Below are 19,283 nucleotides of genomic sequence, written 5' to 3'. Positions count from 1 at the left end.
AATCAGAAACAATATGGAATAGTTTACACTAACTCTGCATTAAAATGTTCCATCTGTTCTTGCTTTAGGTTCTTAGAGAATTGCTTTTTCATCTCTGTAATGCTTTTCACTTCCTATTAGTAAGGCTTTTAAAGGTAGGCACTGAGTTAGTATAAAACCCATAGCTTTTGAGTTTAAACGCCTATTAAAACTAAAGCTGTCTGGAACTACAATAAAAATTTATTTTGGCTACAAAAGACAACTTTGAAACCTAACCCATCTGTATTTTTCGTCCTCCAAACAGTGCAACATCCTGTATAATATAATATTTATCTTAAACAGAGACCACATATCTTTATGAAAACAATTGTTTCAACTTAATTTATGGGGGGTAATCAGTTCATATTAAAGTTTTCAGTATTCCAGGATGCTAATATAAATTGGTTACAGGAGATGTAATGACTAGAGTAATTCCATAGAATAATCTGAAATCTGATGTTGCCATTGATGTAGAATGTAACCTGTGTATATTATAATCTAAAGTTGCCATAAAAAATTCATCTACAGACATACAGTAATTGCAAAACAACTGTGTGTGTGCAAATTAGGCATACAACTGCAGCTACATTTTACTGGTAATTTAGGCTCATGTATGGTGACTTCCAAACTCAACTACAGGATAATTCCACCAGAATAATTAATCTGAAATAATTGAGCTGGTCTCTGCAATCCCTGGACCCACCAGGGAGATACCCACACATATCTAGTAGGGCTGCTTGGTCAGTGAATTTATCAACTCAAATCAAAACCAAATTGACTCACTGTGAAGAGCATAAAGCTTCCCACTGCCACGAGTGGGAGTCAAACATATCAAAGGGAGTCTGGATCCCTGGGGTTTAGCTCCCTCCATACAATAGTTTGTCACATTTTGAATTGAAAAGGGCTGGGTTTAGCACTCTCTAAATATAACCAGCCCTGAAACTCCCACTGAGATTCCTTTCTGTCTGCCTTCAGACGATAAGGCCCCTTCCCCTATGACTTCAGTCTGGAGTACCTCTATCATCCTCACTCCACCCCTGATAACAGCCCGCTTTGCACGTATTTGAGAGCAAGACACGATCTGAGTTTTGAGGAATTCGTTACTCTTTCTGTAGATTACAGCCTTCGTTTTCAGACTGAACCTCCTCTGTAACATCTGCATCATAGACTCATAGCGCGACATTTTGGCATCCAGAAGACAACTGACTCTCTTCATCTTCTGACCAGCTTCTTTCCATCATTTTGGGAACAGACACCTTGGACAATCTCCTTTTCTCCCTGCATTCCTTCCTTTTTAGACCTCCTCCTCCTCCTCCTCAGTATACTTGAATCAAAGTTGAAGTACATTTGCCCCTTCCTCTCCCCTTTTCCCCAAATATTTCAAGATACACAAATTATGGATACTAAAGCAGCATTTATGTGTGCTGTGATATACACGGCATGTTCTGCCTACTTGCATGTGATTCACATCCTCATAAGCCCACAGGAAATCCCAGCAATATTTTTCCAGGCATATCTCCTGTGCTGAGGTGCTGAGCACAGCAGGGGCTGGAGGAAAGGAGCCATTTCTGCTTTGGAAGTACTGCGGTATGTAAGTTTAGCTGGGAAGGACAGACCACTGTTATTTAGATGTAGCTCTTTTACTCAGTGACAGTGAGAAATGTAGCACAAGAACTTAATACTATCTCCTTAAGTCTTTACTCACATTTTACAATAATGTGTCTGTGAATCCTCTTACCTCAGTGGATCCAGTAAAAGCAATTTTATCAATGCCAACATGAGATGCTATGGCTGCACCAACAATTGGACCAAATCCTGGCAAAATATTGACAACTCCTGGTGGAAAGCCAGCCTGCCAAAATAGGAAGGAATGAAGGGAAGCATGATTTATGAAACTGACAGAGCACGTTAAACCAGGCATGTGCTGGTAGTTCCTTCCCCACAAGGAGAGACAGGGGCATTATTCCTGTCAATTATTCTTACCTCCTTGATGAGGGCTCCCATATAGAGAGCACTGAGTGGTGTTTGTTCTGCTGGTTTAATAACTACTGTATTGCCACAGCACAGAGCTGGAGCAATCTTCCATGCAAACATCAGCAGGGGGAAGTTCCACTGTAGGAAAAAATAAAAGTTGATAGATGGAAAAATATTGCAGTGGTGTTTTGTTTTCAAGATGTCAAGCTGCTACCTCACTTATTTCTCAGGCTGATCCTCAACATAAATCTTTCCCAGCACAAAGCAAGGATTTTTTTTTTAATTACTGCCATTAAGAAAGCGACAACAGTGACCTTTTAGTTCTTTCTCTCCTGTTCAAAGAATTGCAGCCTCCACCCGCAGTCTTCATAAAAGAATCTTCTGTTATCTGTTAATTTTTTTAGTCACAACTTATTTCATTTACTGTTTTGCAATTGGCACTTTCAATTCCCACCAATACTTCTTGCTTCTGATACATTTGGAAAGAACTGTTTGTTCATGCTGAAGTTTTTTTGGATTTAAATTTCCTATCCTTGAATACATCTTAAGATATAAAATTTATACTCAGAATTATATAATCTGTAATTGAGGGGATTACAATTAAAAAACCATAAATGTCAATGCTTGGTCACAGCATTTCATTTTCTTGAAAACTTCTTACTGAGCAATTTTATATGGAAGACATTAAAAGAACAGTAAAAAACAAGTTGAGAAACACTCTTTGCTGATACAAAATTTTGTATCATCATTAATTTCAACTTCATTTAACTGCAGCAGAAGATGTAGTGAATTATATTAGTTTGATGCATAAACAAGTTTTGGATAAAGGTAAGAATAACAAGCCTTTCTGCATCAAGGCCTGATCCTAACAGGTTAAGTGGATAGTCATGCTGATTTCAATGGAAATGCAAGAGCAATAAAATAACTGTGTTTGCACAGTCACTTTTATAAATGCATGTAATAATCTCCTCTGGAAAGAAAATAGAAAATATCAGTCACAGAGTCAGCTGCTGGCCAGAGTATGTTATTGCCTGATGTATATCAGCTGCCACTCTCAGGGACATCTCTCTAGCCCCTGGCTAGCTTGAAAAAATACACAACTGTCTTTCCTTCACCGAACACCCAATTTTTTACTCCCTCAGTTGTTTATAAACTCTGGAGACAAAGTGATGTTTTAATTCCATCTCCAGTATATAAACCTGGGAGGGGAGCTATAAGGCCAACAGTGTGCTGACAGCCTGTACTTCTAATGGTATCGCAAGGAGAGCTCTGACGAGTTTTATAGGTTAGTATATAGCCCTGTTTATGCTACAAAGCTGCCAAAGAGCATATGTTTTGATGGAAGCTAGGATGTGAAAGAGGATGAGGAGTTTAGTGTTAGGCTTGCTGTTTAATTTTATTTTTGTAATAACATATTTGCTAGTGTAATGGCTAAGTGCATGCAGTGGCCCAGGGGCTGTACTCTGTGACTGGTAGCTGTAGAGGAAATATGTATCAGATTAGCAGCAGTGTTAAAATAGATGCGTATGACAGCCATGTTTTGGAGGACAGACTTGGGGGAAGAATGAACAAGCATGGTCGATGACTGGGTACCCTGAACGAAGAGTTTTACAAATCTAAACTAAATAAATCCTGCTTTTGGCATGATCTTCAGTCCATGGCCAAGTTTCTTCAACAGTTAAGCAAAATGAGACAAGCCTAAGAGATGTCCAGCAACTTTGGCTTAGATGTTGGGGTTGTCATTTTGCAAATGCTTGTCCATGTGCTTGGCTGAAGAATGGGGACAGAGCTGTGGAATCATTCATTCATAAGGACCACTCGTGAGTCAAGTTAGGAGAGTGCATAGGTGTTTGCAGGCCAGATGTAGCCACAGACTCTCTGAGTTGTTTGCATGTTTCTCAGTTTCTACAGAGTGCCAAACACAATAGCCACCCCTTAACAAAGACATGAAATAACAACAAATATAAATAGGGAAAAAAAGGGCTTAACATTGTTAAAGTAATCTTTTCTGGCTGCTCCTCTTTTAATGGAATTGCTGCATGTTGCTGTTTAGTGGCTTTGTGGTTAACATGAACAAAACAAAAAAACCAACATCAACAAAAATTTCAGAGAATGTCCTGATTAGTTCCCCAGTGCTTTGTCAAGGAAAAAAGCTTCCACACAATATTTTAATAGCTATATGTGAGCCTCCCATTGAAATTTCTGCCAAAGCCAGTTAATTGGTTCTTCTGAAAAAGTTAGCCTTTCAGTGTAATTCCCATGCAGTGTTCAGCAAGAGTATATTAAGGATGTATACTGGGGTGTAGGGGGAGTATTAGATTTGATGAAATGCTCTGTTTCTCTCTCATAACAAATAAACATTTCATGTCTTTTATTAGCTACACAATGTTAATTGTTATGATATGTCTCCTGGAGTTTCCTTTTCTCCTCTAGCCTTGTAAAAGAAATAGTAGGAAAGAATGGAATTAAAATGCATCACATTCTCCCAGGAACTGAGGAGCCTGTTAAATCACAGTAAAAACTAACTAAATAAAAAGACTACCACAGCAAAGCATCAATTTTCCATAAGTTGTGTGAACATCCATAACCACTGACAGCATATTAACACTGTGTTTTGCTTTGCTTGTTTTAATCATGAGAATTCTATGACTTGAGAACTTAACTCCTAATAACAGAGCCTAAACCCTATTAGCATGTTCAAATAAGCATTTGCAGGGAGGCTGTTAAAGATATGTCAACAATATGAGCTCAGCTTTTTTCGTAATGGAAAACACACATAGCTGAGGACCATGTTTTATGTGTCTTTAAAGAGAGCTGGTTCAAATGAAAATAAATAGAAAGCACTAGTAGAGATACTCACAGGGATGATCTGTCCACACACTCCGATGGGTTCGTGTCTTGTAAACGTAAAATAATCTCCATCTGAAACAGATGAGCATGGTTACTCTCAAGTGCAGTTTGACTTGGCAGAACAAAAAAAAAAAAAAAAAATAGAGGAGGGGGGGAAAGCTCTAAGGATCAGCCTTTGATGACAGTAAAAGAAATAAAGAAGTCATGGAAATATTTTTTCATGAGCCAGCATGGGAAACCTAGGTTCAGGAGCAACCTAATTGTTCTTTCTGTAGAACAAAGGAAGCAGGCATCCCATCAGAAAGTAACCTGCTTTGTTCCTTGGGAAAGAGGACAAGCTGTACTGCACAAAAAAGGGCAGTAGCAAGGAAGCCACTTACTGGCCTCTGCTGATTTCAGGGTGAGAGAAGTGAAGGAAGAATCACAAAGGCAATTTCCTGAAAGGCATGACTGGAACACAGCAATGTAAAGGTATATATACAAGCAGCTGTGAGATAATAGAGTAACATACATCTCACTCATCTTCCATTGAAGACACAGGCAGTTTTAAGTAATGGAATGATATACCACAACCTGTAGATGTGGAATGAAGAGGGGAAGCCTGTGACTGATGTGTAATTGAGCATAATTTGCTGCAGAAGACAACAGTAAGAAGAATACAGGGATCATCATACAGCCATGCTCTTATAGCTGACTTGTAGAACAAGGCCTGTATCAGAAACAGCCTCAGGCTAAATTGGTAATTAATTTGACAGGGAAAAGTTGCATGCAGCTAGACAACAGAGAATAAGAAAAGTTTTCACAAACATTTTGAGCAAGGTAAAAGTGAATAAATAAATTGAAGGAACCAAGTAACCAGAAACTTGGAAATTATGGGCTTTTCTCACTGGAATTTTGACAGAAATAAAAACATGGGCTAAGAAAGATCCTAACAGCAAAGATGCAGGAAAAGCAGGCTGCATATTCATGAACAGTAGGTGAGGACGGTATGAGGCTAAAGGGAATTACTTAATTAACTCTCTGATCTGGTAATTATTTTTAAGGTCCTGATGAACAAAAATGGCAAAAAACTCCAGGGGTGAGAGGTATCATTAGTTAAAGTGAGTGCTACACTAGATCTGTACTCCTTAACTAAAGCACTGTTGAGCTCAGGGCAGCCTGAGTCAGGTCATGAAATAAACAGATCCGTGATTTGGGGTCATGCCCGTGGTCTGTGGGAACCTTTCACATGGCCCAGCCTGCTCAGAGCGGCAGGTTTCTGTGCTGGCTCATTTTGCACAGCTGGTATAAGTGACTGCCATGGGGGCTGATGGAGTTCATGCTCTTTCACAAAGCTGCACGGTTGTTGCTGCTTCAGCACTTGCCTGTGGTCTGGGAGTACATGCTGAGGTTATACATGCTGTGATACGATGTAGGTTTCTTTCCAGTTGATAAAGAGCACGAAAATGACCTGCTATGTGTGGGGACCAGTTAAGGTATTTTCTAACCATCAGCTTTGTTAGCATGCTTGGCCTACATCTGTGCAAAGTACATTTACAGCACTTTTGTACCTGAATTGAGTCTTGTAGCTCTATAAACTAGCCGAGGCTCAAACCACCTCTGAATTTAGGTCAAATGGTTTTCAGTGAGGCCACAGCTGAAGGAAGGGCTACACTAAAGGCATGAGCTGAATGTGCCCCTTGGCCTGTAGTGCTTGGTCATCTAGAAAAATTTGAATCTCTTTACTTAGAAAAATCATTTCAACTAAGTATGCGAGAATGATGAGGTTATCTAGGCTCAATGGAGATGATTTACCAGGATAGGAAATGGTCAGATGGAGGAAGGGAGTAAGAGGAGGGAATATTACAGTGCTTTTGCTCCCATTGTCACTGTCCAATGCCAGGGGTATGTGCTTTCCTTCACATGGTGTGAGAGCATGCAGGCAGCTGTGGCCTCTACCCCATTCTGTCCAGAGCTGCAGCCAGCCTTGTTTAGTATCGGGGAAAGGGCTAACTTTGCAACAGGGAGTACATTTCAGGAACCTGCTTCAATGTCCTGTACTATACATCTGGTAACAATAAATGGGTTAATCCATAAAGCTTCTTGGCTTTAAGTAAAGACTTCAACTTGAATTTGATTAGAAATAACTTATTTTCAGGTCTGTTTATTTCTGTACATCTACTTTACAGGATTTGCTCAGCAGAAACCTGAGCTAAAGTAGCTAATACATCAGCTGGGGGCCAGATACAGAGCAATTATGAGAAAGGTAACAGTAGTCTGCAACCAAGACAAGGGACAGAACAGAGGAAATAAAGGAGGGAGGGAGAGAGAGAAAAGAGATTCACATCAGGGAGAGGAGGAAAAGAATAGCTGATCAGTCAGTTTGCTTTGCATTGACAAAATGTCATTGCACCATTTTGATCTCTAGATGCTTAACAACTTCCCAGTGGAGATGAGAATATTTGTTTCACAAATTGAGATGATCAGTTTGATTTTTCTAGGTCATCTTTCACAGATGCTAGCAGCGGTTCACAGACCATAGGAATAATCATCAGACCAGACAGAAGTGAAGTCAAAATACAGAGAAGTATATACCAGCATAACTGTCTTAAGTGCTCAAGAGGCACATAGAGGAGTCAGCTAAAAATACCAGCTTGTAGTCAGTAGTACTGTGAGAGGTGGATTCTCAGCCAGAAGGATGGTGACAACATAACAGTAACAACACAGTTACGTTAGCACTGTCTGACTTTAGATTGTCACTGCATAATCATTGCCACATGGTCTCCGTGCTTCATAACATAAAGTTATAGATAACCTGAACCTGCTTGCCAAGTCAGACAAATGGTGGTTAATTCTACCAAACGTAGGCAGAACATTCTTTCTGCAGAGCAATACCTCCCATGCAGAGTTGCTTGCCCTGCTTTCTTCCACTAGGCTCTAAACAGCTGCCCTTTTGGACACCTACTTCGAAAGTTCATCACCCACAGACTTACTGTTAAGATGGGATATCTGAGGTTGCTTTCTAACAGTATCTTTGTGAATGTATGTGACTTGAAATTATTCAGAAGCTTCAGATGCCTCTGGACAGGCCAAAGAGGTATTTAAAAGCTACCTCGTCGCTGTAAAATAAGCTGTTACCATGGCAAAATAACTCAAGATTGTTGAAGTGAATCACTTTTTCTGAACATTGAGCATAGAAAGCTCCCCTATGCTCAGAAATTAAATAGGAGACTTTTAAAGACATTTTAGAGTTTTAAGATTAGTTTAAACAAGTCATGCTAATGACACTTATTCTAAGATGCTATTGCTGATGATTGTTACTCTTATCCTTCTACTAGATGGCAGCCAGAAGAACATTGCCTGAGAGGATCTGACAGTCTGATCCCACATCCAATCTAAAAATTTGTCTTTGAGAGTTTTTTTTAATATTCTCAGCTGATGTAAACTGGCATTCTTCAGTGCTCACTGATATTAATAGAGCCAGATCAATTTGCAGCTGCTTAGCACCTGGCCCAAGGATTTTTATTTTTTAATCAGAAAGAAAGCCCCATTTATCCAGGGATCTCACTTTGGGACAGCAATACCTTCCACAGATGGGTTTGCTCAGATTTCCATCAGGAGTCTCTGTCCCGGATATTTGATTTGCATAACAAGCATAATAGTCACATGCCTCATATAGCAGGACACAGCAGACAAGTGGGTGAGGAGAGCTGAGTTGGTTCTTTGCTGTATCATATCATATATTGATTTAAAGATACATTTTTGCTTGCATTCAGTTTATTAGTTTAACGTTTTCTAGTCTAGCCTCATTCTGTTTTAATTTAAATCATCAATGCTTTACGCATGGGAGCAAGCAAAGGGCAGCTCTGGGACCAAAAGGAATGTGACTGTAAAACGCACTGTTCTTCTTCTACTTGTCTATCACTTGCCTATTTTTATTGTAGAGGAAAAGAAAACCTCAACAGAAACAGATGAAAGATTGGGAGTTTTCAGATTCATTAGCACACTGAACAGAAAGAGAAGCAGATTTAATAGGGTTTTTATTTTGGTTTTGTTGTTTTGTTTGCTTTCCTTTGATGAGCTGATGGTAAGCGAATGTAAAAAGCGCCATTGTTTAACACTGGCCTTGCTCTAAAATAGCTTTATAAGAATGACAAATTTATGATGTGAAACTAGAGGAATACAGAGGAGTGTTAAACCAAGAGGAAGAACTAATTGATACCCTGAAAATCTGTGAATGGACCTACAATTCTACACTACTGTGTTAGCACTGAAGTTTGCATTTAGGAAGGCATGCTGAAAATGTGCCTTTCTCTCCCCCAGCATAGCCCACCTCACTGAAAAAAATCAGGGTTTTCACCTGATACACTACTTGAGGACAAGAGTAAGCAGAGAATATTTTTTCTCCCTAACCTGGCAATGCCTTTTGGTGACTAACCTGAATTCTACATACCTGCGGGGCTAACAAGTAAGAAGGAGGCATTCACTGACCAGAGAGAAAGAGATCAGGGAACAGGAAATTTGCTGAATATATGAATTTATGGTGTGCTCTGCACTTTTGCATGTTTAAATGTGAAGTGCAAGCAGCAAAACCAGGATTTATGGATCTCAGCCTAAATGACTGTAGAAATCTTCAAGAGTTCTTACAGAGGAGTCTACACCTGAAATACTAATATTGTCATTTCTTTGGTGAAAAGAAACCAGTGATGATAAACATCAGTCAGTATATACTGCGATTTTAACAAGCTGAAACACCGTGATGAGTAACTCTGCAATAAGAGTTGCATGATCTGTTTTCCTGCCGAAAATTTTGGGGCCACATTTTCAATTTATATGCTTGCCTAACTTTGATAGTTTTGTGCTTTGCTGTACAGAGGCAAGCTAGTTCACTGCAGATACTGTGTTACATAATGTAATTTTATGGAAATAGATGGGGCACAGCAAAATTCATTTACTTGTGAGTGTGCCTTCCTGGTCTCCAGTAAAGTGTAATAAACATGCATGCTCAATGAACAGTGTGCACCACAAAGCCAAAAAGTATCCATAGAATAAATGTTGGTTTTCTTTACTGTTTTTCCAAGGATTTATTTTATGCAAAAGGTAAAAGATGAGTACATTTATCTTAATGACTGCACCTGCATAAAATCATTCTTTGCTATCATGTGCCATTTTGCATTATTATAGCACTTGGTACATCTAGTCCAGACTGCAAATGTGTATGTTCGCAACAGAAAATGCAGCTTGTATTTGTTAAATAGCTGGGAGGGAGGGGCAGGAGGAAGAGACTTGTTAAATAAAAATAATGTTAAGGATTTTTTCTTACCTCTTTAGCAAAAAATAAGAGCAGAATAACTAATTTCCTAGCACTCATAAAGATCTATCTCATATGTACCATATAAAACTCATCCCACTGAATAATTTGAAGAAGCATATATAACAAAATATATCTGATACGTATGTACAGGTCTCCATAGTAACATTACAAACTCACCCAAAGTATAAATGAATTTAGATCTAGTGTTAGTCCCAAGTAAAATTATTTGCATAGGCAGTAAGAAGACATATATAAACAAGATATAAATATGTTAAGCATACTGTTTCTTAAAAAGGCAGCTAACACTGTTGTCATGTGTTCCAAGGTATTTGTCAGGCTTATACCACATCCATTTTTATAAGTGCAACAATATTTAAATGTAGGTATTGAACTATCTCCTTCTTAGATGGACACATACAAAAGAAACAAAACACTCTTTGGGATGTGCATGTAGGGCAGAACAATAGCAGGTCATCTAGTCCAGACCTTGCTCACTTTTAAACAGCTGCTTCAGCAACATACTACACACTAGAAGACCAGAACAAGGTTCTCTTCTACCTTTCACGAAGCTGTAATCTATTAAGCCATTTGGCCATGAGAAGGTTTAGGTGCATACCTGTGCTTTAATCCCCCTTACCTACAGGAATGGTCATTCCATGGATTTTGTCTGCCCAACCGGCATAATACCTCAGGGTTTTTATGACTCCCTGAAGATCTACATAGAAAGCTTGCAAGAAAGGTTTGCCACTGTTCAGTGATTCCATAGTCTAGAGGACAAGAAAGAGTTAAGAGATATAAGCACAGTAGCATTTTTAGACTATTGTACTTAAGTATTCACTGTCTTAACAGCTCTTCAATCATGACAAAGATTTTAATCAAGACCAACCAGTTACACCTTGGCATAGTCTTAACCCAGAAGGTTCAGAACAACTATCTGATCCCCTTTGTTACTTCTTTTTGCAAATGTGAACAAAAAACATTTTCCTTAAAAAAAAATCTGTTTTCTTCTGGAGTGTTCTGGAATGACTATGATTGTAAGAACATGTATGTATGTGTGTTTTTGTGTCTGTCTTGTGGGTTTGTGTGTGTGTCCACATGCATGTACATGTGCCTGTGTGTATTTTGGACCCAATAGCCACTGTATTTGGTCCAGATACATAAATGCTAAATTGCTTTAATCAGGAGCCAAGATAAAAATGCCTGTCAAGCTAGGTTCTGTTATGTTAATGATAACAGCTGAGAAGGGGCTCCTTGTAACCCCATATTAATGATGTGAATCCATAAAGAGAAGAATGGACATATCCCTCTTTATATAATTGATGTGAATATAAAAATTTCTCTATATGGCTGCCAAGACTCCTGCTGAGGTCTGAGATATCTATACTGTACAGCCAGTTTATTTATTGCCATCAAATAAACAAATTCTCCTCTAGGGAAGCTCATAAATTAACAAGTTAATGTCCTTATTTTTAAGTTAATATTCCTATTTTTAAAAGTATCTTATAAGCTATCCTCTTAGGGGTTCCTAAGATCACTTAGCAAAAAGAATCCTATACAATATCCCAAGATGTTGAGTAGCTTAACTCATTCTCAATAGCTGTCTAATAGAAATCGTTAAGAATGGGCAAAGTACACCCATGTGTAACACACCAACCATCAAATGAGTTTCTGTAGAGAAGAATGGAGGCCTAATTCTGCACTGACTTATATCCCCAAGAGCAATTAATGGCATTGCCTGCAGTTCAATTCAGTAAAGAACTTGGCTCTAGAAATAAAAATCAAATGACAGGCAGAGTAAACTTGATTTGCTGTGCACTTCCTTCTCCCTATGGCGATTTTACAGTATACACTGGTGGTAAGATGATTTAAGTGTCAACAAAGCTGGAATTAAGATGTTCACCAGCTTAGTTCAAAGCACTTGACATGCGGAAAACAACATTAACAATGCCACCGCTTAGATGGCTTCAAACGTGAGCGAAATAGTGCAGTACCCAGAATTCATGTTACCAGTTGAGTGTCACTAAGCATTTTACCTGCCATTTCATTAATATCTGCACAAATCACTTCACTCAGTCTTCCATTTTTTATTTTAGAAAAGTTACAAGGATGCAAAACAGGCATACATGTGTCTGCACACCCATTCATTTGTCTGATGTCCAATTTTAAAGCTCATTTTAATCAATTGGAAGAATCTTGTTGACTTTTGTGAGCTTTGGATCAGGTCTTAAGTAGACAGCCATCTTAGCCGTCAAGCTGAGTGTAGTTTTTAAATATAATTCATATTAATACATTTATGAACTGAGTTGCTCTCAGAATGTAAAACTGCAGGTGATTTGACAATTTTCATGTGCCACTTACAGCAAGTATTGCCCTGTCTCTTTCGACCAAGTCTGCAAGCTTATCCAAAAGATGGCCTCTTTCCGATGCATCCATTCTCCTCCAGACTGAACCTAGAGAAAAAGCAAGGCGAGCTGCCCTCACTGCTTTGTCCGTATCAATCTGTTAAGAAGGAAGAAAAAAACCAAAGGCACTGAGGTAAATAATATTACCAGGCTTATGAAATTTGCTACTGTACAACCTTAGTCACATGATAGGTCTTGGAACTATGATTAATAAAAGAACTGTCCAACAGTGCTATTCTGGACCTGTTGCTTTGATCTATTTATGCATTTCTACCCATTCATGGGATGCGTTACCTTGTCAGCTTCCTGGATCTCACAGATCTGCTCTCCTGTTGCTGGATTATATACTGGGAATATTCTCCCACTTTCAGAATTTTGCCACTCATTATTAATGAAAATCTAGAAAAGGAAAAACAGTCATCAGTCCTCCTGCATGAACAAACAGTAATGTATATAACAACAAACTCCTAGGAAAGACTGCAGATTCTAATACAAAAGAGTTGAAACTTATTTATGCCTGTGAAAATTATGGTTTTCAAGAGTTCAGGCGAAGGGTCAGCCCCTGACGTGTTTCTGTATTCTGTGGCAGTGTCACTATAGAAGCAACATCAAACTCTAAATAACTTGGTTGACATTCAGATTTGGTTCAAAAACTGTAACAAATAAACTAAAAAAAAGACATACCCATATCAGACAAAAAGCCTTGAAACTGCTGGAGACAAGACAAGGATTTGGAGTAATCATTCAAGTCAGTAAGTAAACATTTGGTCACTGATACAACCCAGTTAAGGCTGAATAATCTCAAACATCACAGTTCTTCAATACACAGTCAGTTGATTATGGCTACAGTGATGGCTTGCAGCACAGAATTAACTTGCTTATCTGCTTGGAACAATGGAAATTGTTAAATTCCCTCAGTGTTGACATAATTTTAATTGTTGTGGGCAAACCAAATTTGATTTTTAATGGTTCTGACAACAGCTGTCTTGAGAGAGGTAATGACAAATGAGTTTATTTAAAGTAGATTTTTAGTGGTAGCTGCATACATGCCAGCTATTTTCTACTGAATGACTTTCAAGAACAGGATGCAATTATTTATTAGCAAATACGAAAGAAAAATGACCGAGTGAAAGGTTTTCCAGGTATTCTGACTCTTCCTGTCCTTGAAATCTTTCTAAGAATGAAAGTGTTCAAAAATCCAGGCACCAATTCCTTGGCGTTCAGGTATCAATGTTCTTATATTGTATTCCATGAAATACAACTTCAAATGTATAAGGGGAGGTTCTGGCCTCATTGAAATCAATGGGAATTTTACCACTGACTTCACTGGAGGCAGGAGTTCACCCCTAGATAGAAGGAATGTTCACCACCCTTTTTTTGTATGAGGGGTTAAGCTGTGTTAATAGAGGCAGGGACCTTTCTCTGGTTAAAGCAAAGCAAAGCCTCGTGCCCCATACAGATCCTATGACTGTGAATGAGTAGAAAGCCAAGGGACCCTTTGAAAGATTCAGGAGTCTCAGTTCCAGAGATACTCAGGTGGTAGAAACTGGCCTATCTTTTTAGACTGTGGCTACAGACCAAGAACGAATTATACCGGTCCAGTTTCCTCACAGAATCACCACAGACGCCAGAACAAAAATCTATCCCACTGATTAGGCAGACTAAACATCACAAACAACATGTCCAAAGTAGTAGTTTGTCACCACTTTAATCTTGCACTTTCTGCTGTCTTGCTACCATGCAATAAAGAAGCTGTTACATTTGTACTGGTACGTGGCTCAGGTCAGCCAGATGAGTCCAGGGAGACAATGGAAGACAGTTCAAATGTAAGGATTTTGCTTAAATGGTGTCAGGTTTTTGGTTCCTTTTTTGTTTGCTTTCTTTATAGCAAAGTTTGATGTGGCAAAACCAGGACAAAAAATTTACATGGTTTTCACGTGGAAATGAATGAAATGTAATACTTGTCTTTTCTAGTCAAAGAATAGTATGATATGATTATAGATCAGCTGCTGATTTTTTAGGCTTGGAATAGTACAATGAGGATAGCTGCACCAGCCTGCCAACTAAATAGTTTAAAACTTACTCTAACTCAAGTGTTTACAAGTTGCTTGATGGCAAAAAAAAGCATAAGCATCAAAATGCTGGGTGTTTAAGGAAAGAGCATCACCAAAGTTTTAACATATCTGTAAGGAAGGAGGGAAGCAAGTAGAGAGCTAGTTATAAATTGATGAGAAGAAACTGAGCTGGGAAAAAAAACCCAACACTGTTCCAGCAAAACAAGCAGCCAAGAGAAAATACAGTCAGAAAGCTCAAGAGGAACAGTTGCAACACCAAAGGGTATGAAGTGTCCGTAAAAGAAAAGAACACGGTGAGCACACTGGTGTGCCTGTGCATTTTAAAGTAAAGAAATTGCACACTCATATTTGCACGTGAATGCGCATGTGAGTTTTCTGTTACCAGACGTGAGCTTGCTCAACCTATTCTCCAAGCCAAATGGAAGCCATTGTAGCTGTGTTCTTCTCAGCAGGGCTTATTAGCTCAGGCTCAGTGCCACGCTAACTGCAGTGACATAGCTTCTGGTTCAGAGCTGACTCATGTCCAGCTGACTGAGGACATGGGCAGAAGGAACCTGTGCCTGCCTGGAAAAGACCCTGGCAATGTAACAACTGTGCATAGAAACCAACAATTACATGTGCTTTTGCTTTTATGGGTGTGTTTCCATTGTGTTTCCTCATCTTCCCTGTGCCTCTAGCCTCAGCCACTTTGCTGTGTGCCCTTCCATCCATTTCAGAGTCCACCCTTTACTTTCCCCCTGTTTTTGTTTTCGTTTTCAGAGGCAGCGGAACCCAGGACCTACTGCACCATTACTCATCTATCGCTTTCTTCGCACACTGTATTTATCTTGAACCTGTTCATGTCCTTGGACTGTAAGCTCCTCAGACCATGGGTGGTGTCTTCCTGCTCAGTGATTACACTGCTTTGCAAACTGAAGTACTGGTCCCCGTTAGGTCATTTTGGAGCTAACTCAGCCAAAGTAAGATAATGACAGAGTCACCAGTATGATCTCTAGGGACTAACACCATAAGCCAAAATCCTCCTGTATATCATTGTCACTTTTTAGACTGTAAGTGAAACGAAGAATCTCTGAGATCTGTGACTTGTATGGAAGAAGGATTTTGCTGTCATCTTTTCCACTGAGTTCAGTGGAGTTAACTCCATGCTCAGCATGTGGTGGGGTGCACTGAGGAGGGAGAGGAAGGGAAAAAAGCTTGCAGCTTCAGGAGCAGAGAGCCAAAGGGGATATAAGGATGTTTGTTTAAGGTTGCAGTATATACATAAACGCATAGGTTCCTCGCGTGATCTGTCTTGAAAGAGTAAAACACGTTGAGTACAAGAATCTGAGAAGCAGTGGCAACCGCAATTCAGTACTCTTCCCTTATAGAAGTGGTCTGTTCTTTTTTAAAAAGTTTAAAAAATGTTAACTACATTCTGCTGGGATGAACACCTATCATCACAGGATACGTATTTGTTCTTAAAATACATTTCACCATAGGAATAAGAAATAGCACCTTGGAATTACAAAAGAGTGTTGCAATTCATGTTGACTGGAACTATAAGGTGTATTATTTTATTGAATGCTCCATTTATTCCACAGATTTAGAAGCAGCACAGTAATAGCAAATATTTCAGATAGGACATGGGAAGGATCTATTTGGCATAAAGTTAGAGTTGAAGGCAAGAGAAATTGCTACTGTTAATGGTTAATGTTAGTTTCTTCCTGTTCCACTTTCTATAAACAAGGTATTGCCTATACAAGCTCATTACTGTAAACTGAGCACATTTAAATTGGCAGTAAAATCAGAGCATTTACTCTAGTGCACAAATAAAGTACCTAGTCCCGTGTTTTGGAACAGTTTCAAGTCTTGAAATCCAGCAGCTGGCGGCTTTACAAGCAAAACCTTACACTTAAATAATTCACTTTTGAAAGTTTTAGGTGTTCTGTGTCAGGTAGTACCATTCAGCAGATATTCCTACCACCAAGACGCAGATTCTTTTGCAATAAATTTGCATTCACAGAGGCTTTTATAACTCTTCCAGCACTACTGACTCCAATGGCTGTTGATTAAACATATATATCCTGTACATTTAATCTGACTTTCATTATGGCCACTTCGTAAAAATGCCATGAAATGGACAAGCGATGACACATTGTAAGAACAAGGAATCCCTGCAAAGCCTCAAATTGGGTTTTTTTCTGCCTTATTTATAGTGACCATGGTAAAGGCTAACTCTAAATCAGGGAGAATATTTGACAGCAAATGTTCCTATCTATGGATTATATATAACCCATCCTAAACACCAGATGAAAAAGCGGTAACCCTAGAAAAAAGAAGGGCTTGCTTCCACGTAAATCATGCTACAAATTGGACAACACCCAGTGAGTTCATTGTTCAACCTCAATTGTGAAGGCTATTCACATTTACTATTCCCCTGGAATCAATGTTAATTAAGGCTGACTGGGGCTGTAAATCAGCCTTTGGTTTTTACAACTTAATTCAGCATTAAGCATATATATGTAAATAAAAGGTAACTGATTAACCACTTGAGTTTTCCAGGAGTTACTGAGGTAATTTGTTTTTGTTTGAGTCCTAGTGTTACCTTTTGTGATTTGCAGTAAGGAAAAGAAAAATTATATAGTATGTCATGTATTTGCTATGCGGTATTGTGAGTAGTTAAATAATCTGGCCTGTTGGGTGCTATCAACAAAACTGCCAAAATGGAAAGAGAAGAACGCTTGAAAAATTTTGGAACACATGAACATTCAGTTTGCCATCTACTCTCAGTAGAGCCAATAACTGCAGTAATGTTAGAGCAGGAAGAGAAAAGGCAAACCTTCCTGTTTTACTTAGGTGTCCCTGTCAGTACAGTGATTTGGCCAAGAACAAACCCAACTGGCAAAGCAGACAATGCCTCTTGTAAAAGTGAGGAATCTGGCTGTAGTTGGCATACAGTGGTCGAAGGAGGAAACTGAATACTGTTTGTTCACCAGCAATGCCACCTAAGGCAACACGCAGAACAGGGCAGCAGCTGAGGTAGCCGGTGGGTGAGGGGTATATGTATGTGGGATGGGGAAGTTTCAAACAGGATTTACAGTGTAATAGGTGCAGTTGGAGGCTCCCAGTTGCCCCTGTGAATGTGCCCTTGGAGTGTCGTCATTCTCGTGAGATCTCATTGTAAAGGTCTCTTGATAATTTCCATTCCTTTCCAAATGAAAGATGAAGAGGGCATGGCATTTTCCTAAAAGAACAGGCACATCTCTCCTGGTACTGACACTAACTTCTTCCTCACACACCCATGTTCTCATAGACCTTTAGATAGAAGTTTGCAAGATAATGGTCCCACCACATATTTGCTAGGTTCAAATTCTGCCCGTGGTTAATTACATACGGCCGCTGTTGACAGAGTTCCATAGGACTAATCAAGGAAGCAATCTGACACATCTTACAGGGCACGTGACTGTTCAGAGCCTTTGAGATACCGTATCATACAAAAAAGTATACAAAGGAAAAGTAGAATTCAAAGTTACCATGTAAAATTCAAGTTACTTTGAGACTCTGCTGACATGCAGTTGGAAGGAAATCATATATTGCATTTTGCATAACACCTGCATTTCAAAAGCATTATGCACCAAGTTCAAGAGCATTTTTGGATGCTCATCAGTTTTGAAATCAAGCCAAGAGGAAATGTTTTTAGCATAAAGCAAAGCAAATTAAGCTTTGCAAATAAACAACTACAATATCTTGTTTAAGTAGCCATCTGTCCCAGTTGGCTTACTAATAATTAGCAACTTAATGTTCATTTCAAACCATGCAGGTAATTGGAGTGGTAAGTATTCAAAGAGAAAGTGAGGTGTACAAAACCAGGCTGAACAATCTAATCTACAAAGCAGTAGTAGCAAAATTTAAAGCAGGGAGAAAATGGATAGGATTTTGTGTTTTCATCACTACTTACCAGTGAGGAAGTACAAAACAACTATCTGTGTGCAGGTGTGTATAAACAGAATTAATTAAAATGCAGCACAGAACTAATACCTTCTTTGCAGCTCTTAGTTGAATGAGATTTGGTTTCGTGGCACTACACATTCCCTCTGACATTCACCCAGGGGCTAGCCCTGGATTTGGAAAATGGAACTGTTTTTTAAATTCACTGGGGATTTCTGAATGCTCACTGCCTCTCTTTTTTTGTATTGTCTTCCATTAAAACGTACAGAAAAAAGTAATATGGGTGCCTTTAATTCATAAGAGTAATCAACACAGGTGGCAACAACGTAACTTTTCATTTCCTTTCTTGAAAATGTTCTTAAATGATGTGTGAGTGAAATGATGATCTACATTCTTAATTTGATATTGCTTAGTGGTGATGTCATCAGACATTTTCTTCAGGCTCCCCAGCTGTATAAGTAAGAACTTCAGCCAGTGGACAGACAGCGGCCTAGCATTCAGCTCTTTGGAGGTGGAATTATTTTCCCATGGATTTAATAAACAATGTTTTTGTGCTGTTGCAGCTCCAGAAATGTTTTTTGGTACAGGAAGGGGATTTTAACGTCCAAATAATAATGGCTTCCCACAGGAGATAAGGTTCTGGATGAATGGAGGAAGGAATGGGAATTTCCTAACTCAATTGATTTAGTAGCTGGTTATAGTTTCATTCCATCAAAGATCTTTTTTTCATATGTGACTTTCTCC

At 38.9% G+C, this 19,283-nt stretch overlaps 1 protein-coding gene across 2 annotated transcripts in view; it reads right to left on the bottom strand.

The window, feature by feature from the left end:
* ALDH1A2 (aldehyde dehydrogenase 1 family member A2) overlaps positions 1–19,283 on the bottom strand; it is a 79,776-nt gene that overhangs the window by 20,283 nt on the left and 40,210 nt on the right. For both annotated transcript variants that reach the window (XM_049812231.1, XM_049812232.1), the window contains 6 exons: positions 12,832–12,936; positions 12,494–12,634; positions 10,773–10,902; positions 4,853–4,914; positions 2,002–2,130; positions 1,757–1,870 (listed from right to left, as the gene is read on the bottom strand). In XM_049812231.1, coding sequence (XP_049668188.1) covers positions 1,757–1,870; positions 2,002–2,130; positions 4,853–4,914; positions 10,773–10,902; positions 12,494–12,634; positions 12,832–12,936 — 681 coding nt within the window. The remainder of the gene's footprint in view (positions 1–1,756; positions 1,871–2,001; positions 2,131–4,852; positions 4,915–10,772; positions 10,903–12,493; positions 12,635–12,831; positions 12,937–19,283) is intronic.

The sequence above is a fragment of the Accipiter gentilis genome, chromosome 10, assembly GCF_929443795.1.
Source record: "Accipiter gentilis chromosome 10, bAccGen1.1, whole genome shotgun sequence".
NCBI classification, from domain to species: Eukaryota; Metazoa; Chordata; class Aves; order Accipitriformes; family Accipitridae; genus Astur; species Astur gentilis.
The sequence above is the reverse complement of the archived record's forward strand: the minus strand, read 5'-3'. Positions and strand labels throughout refer to the sequence as shown.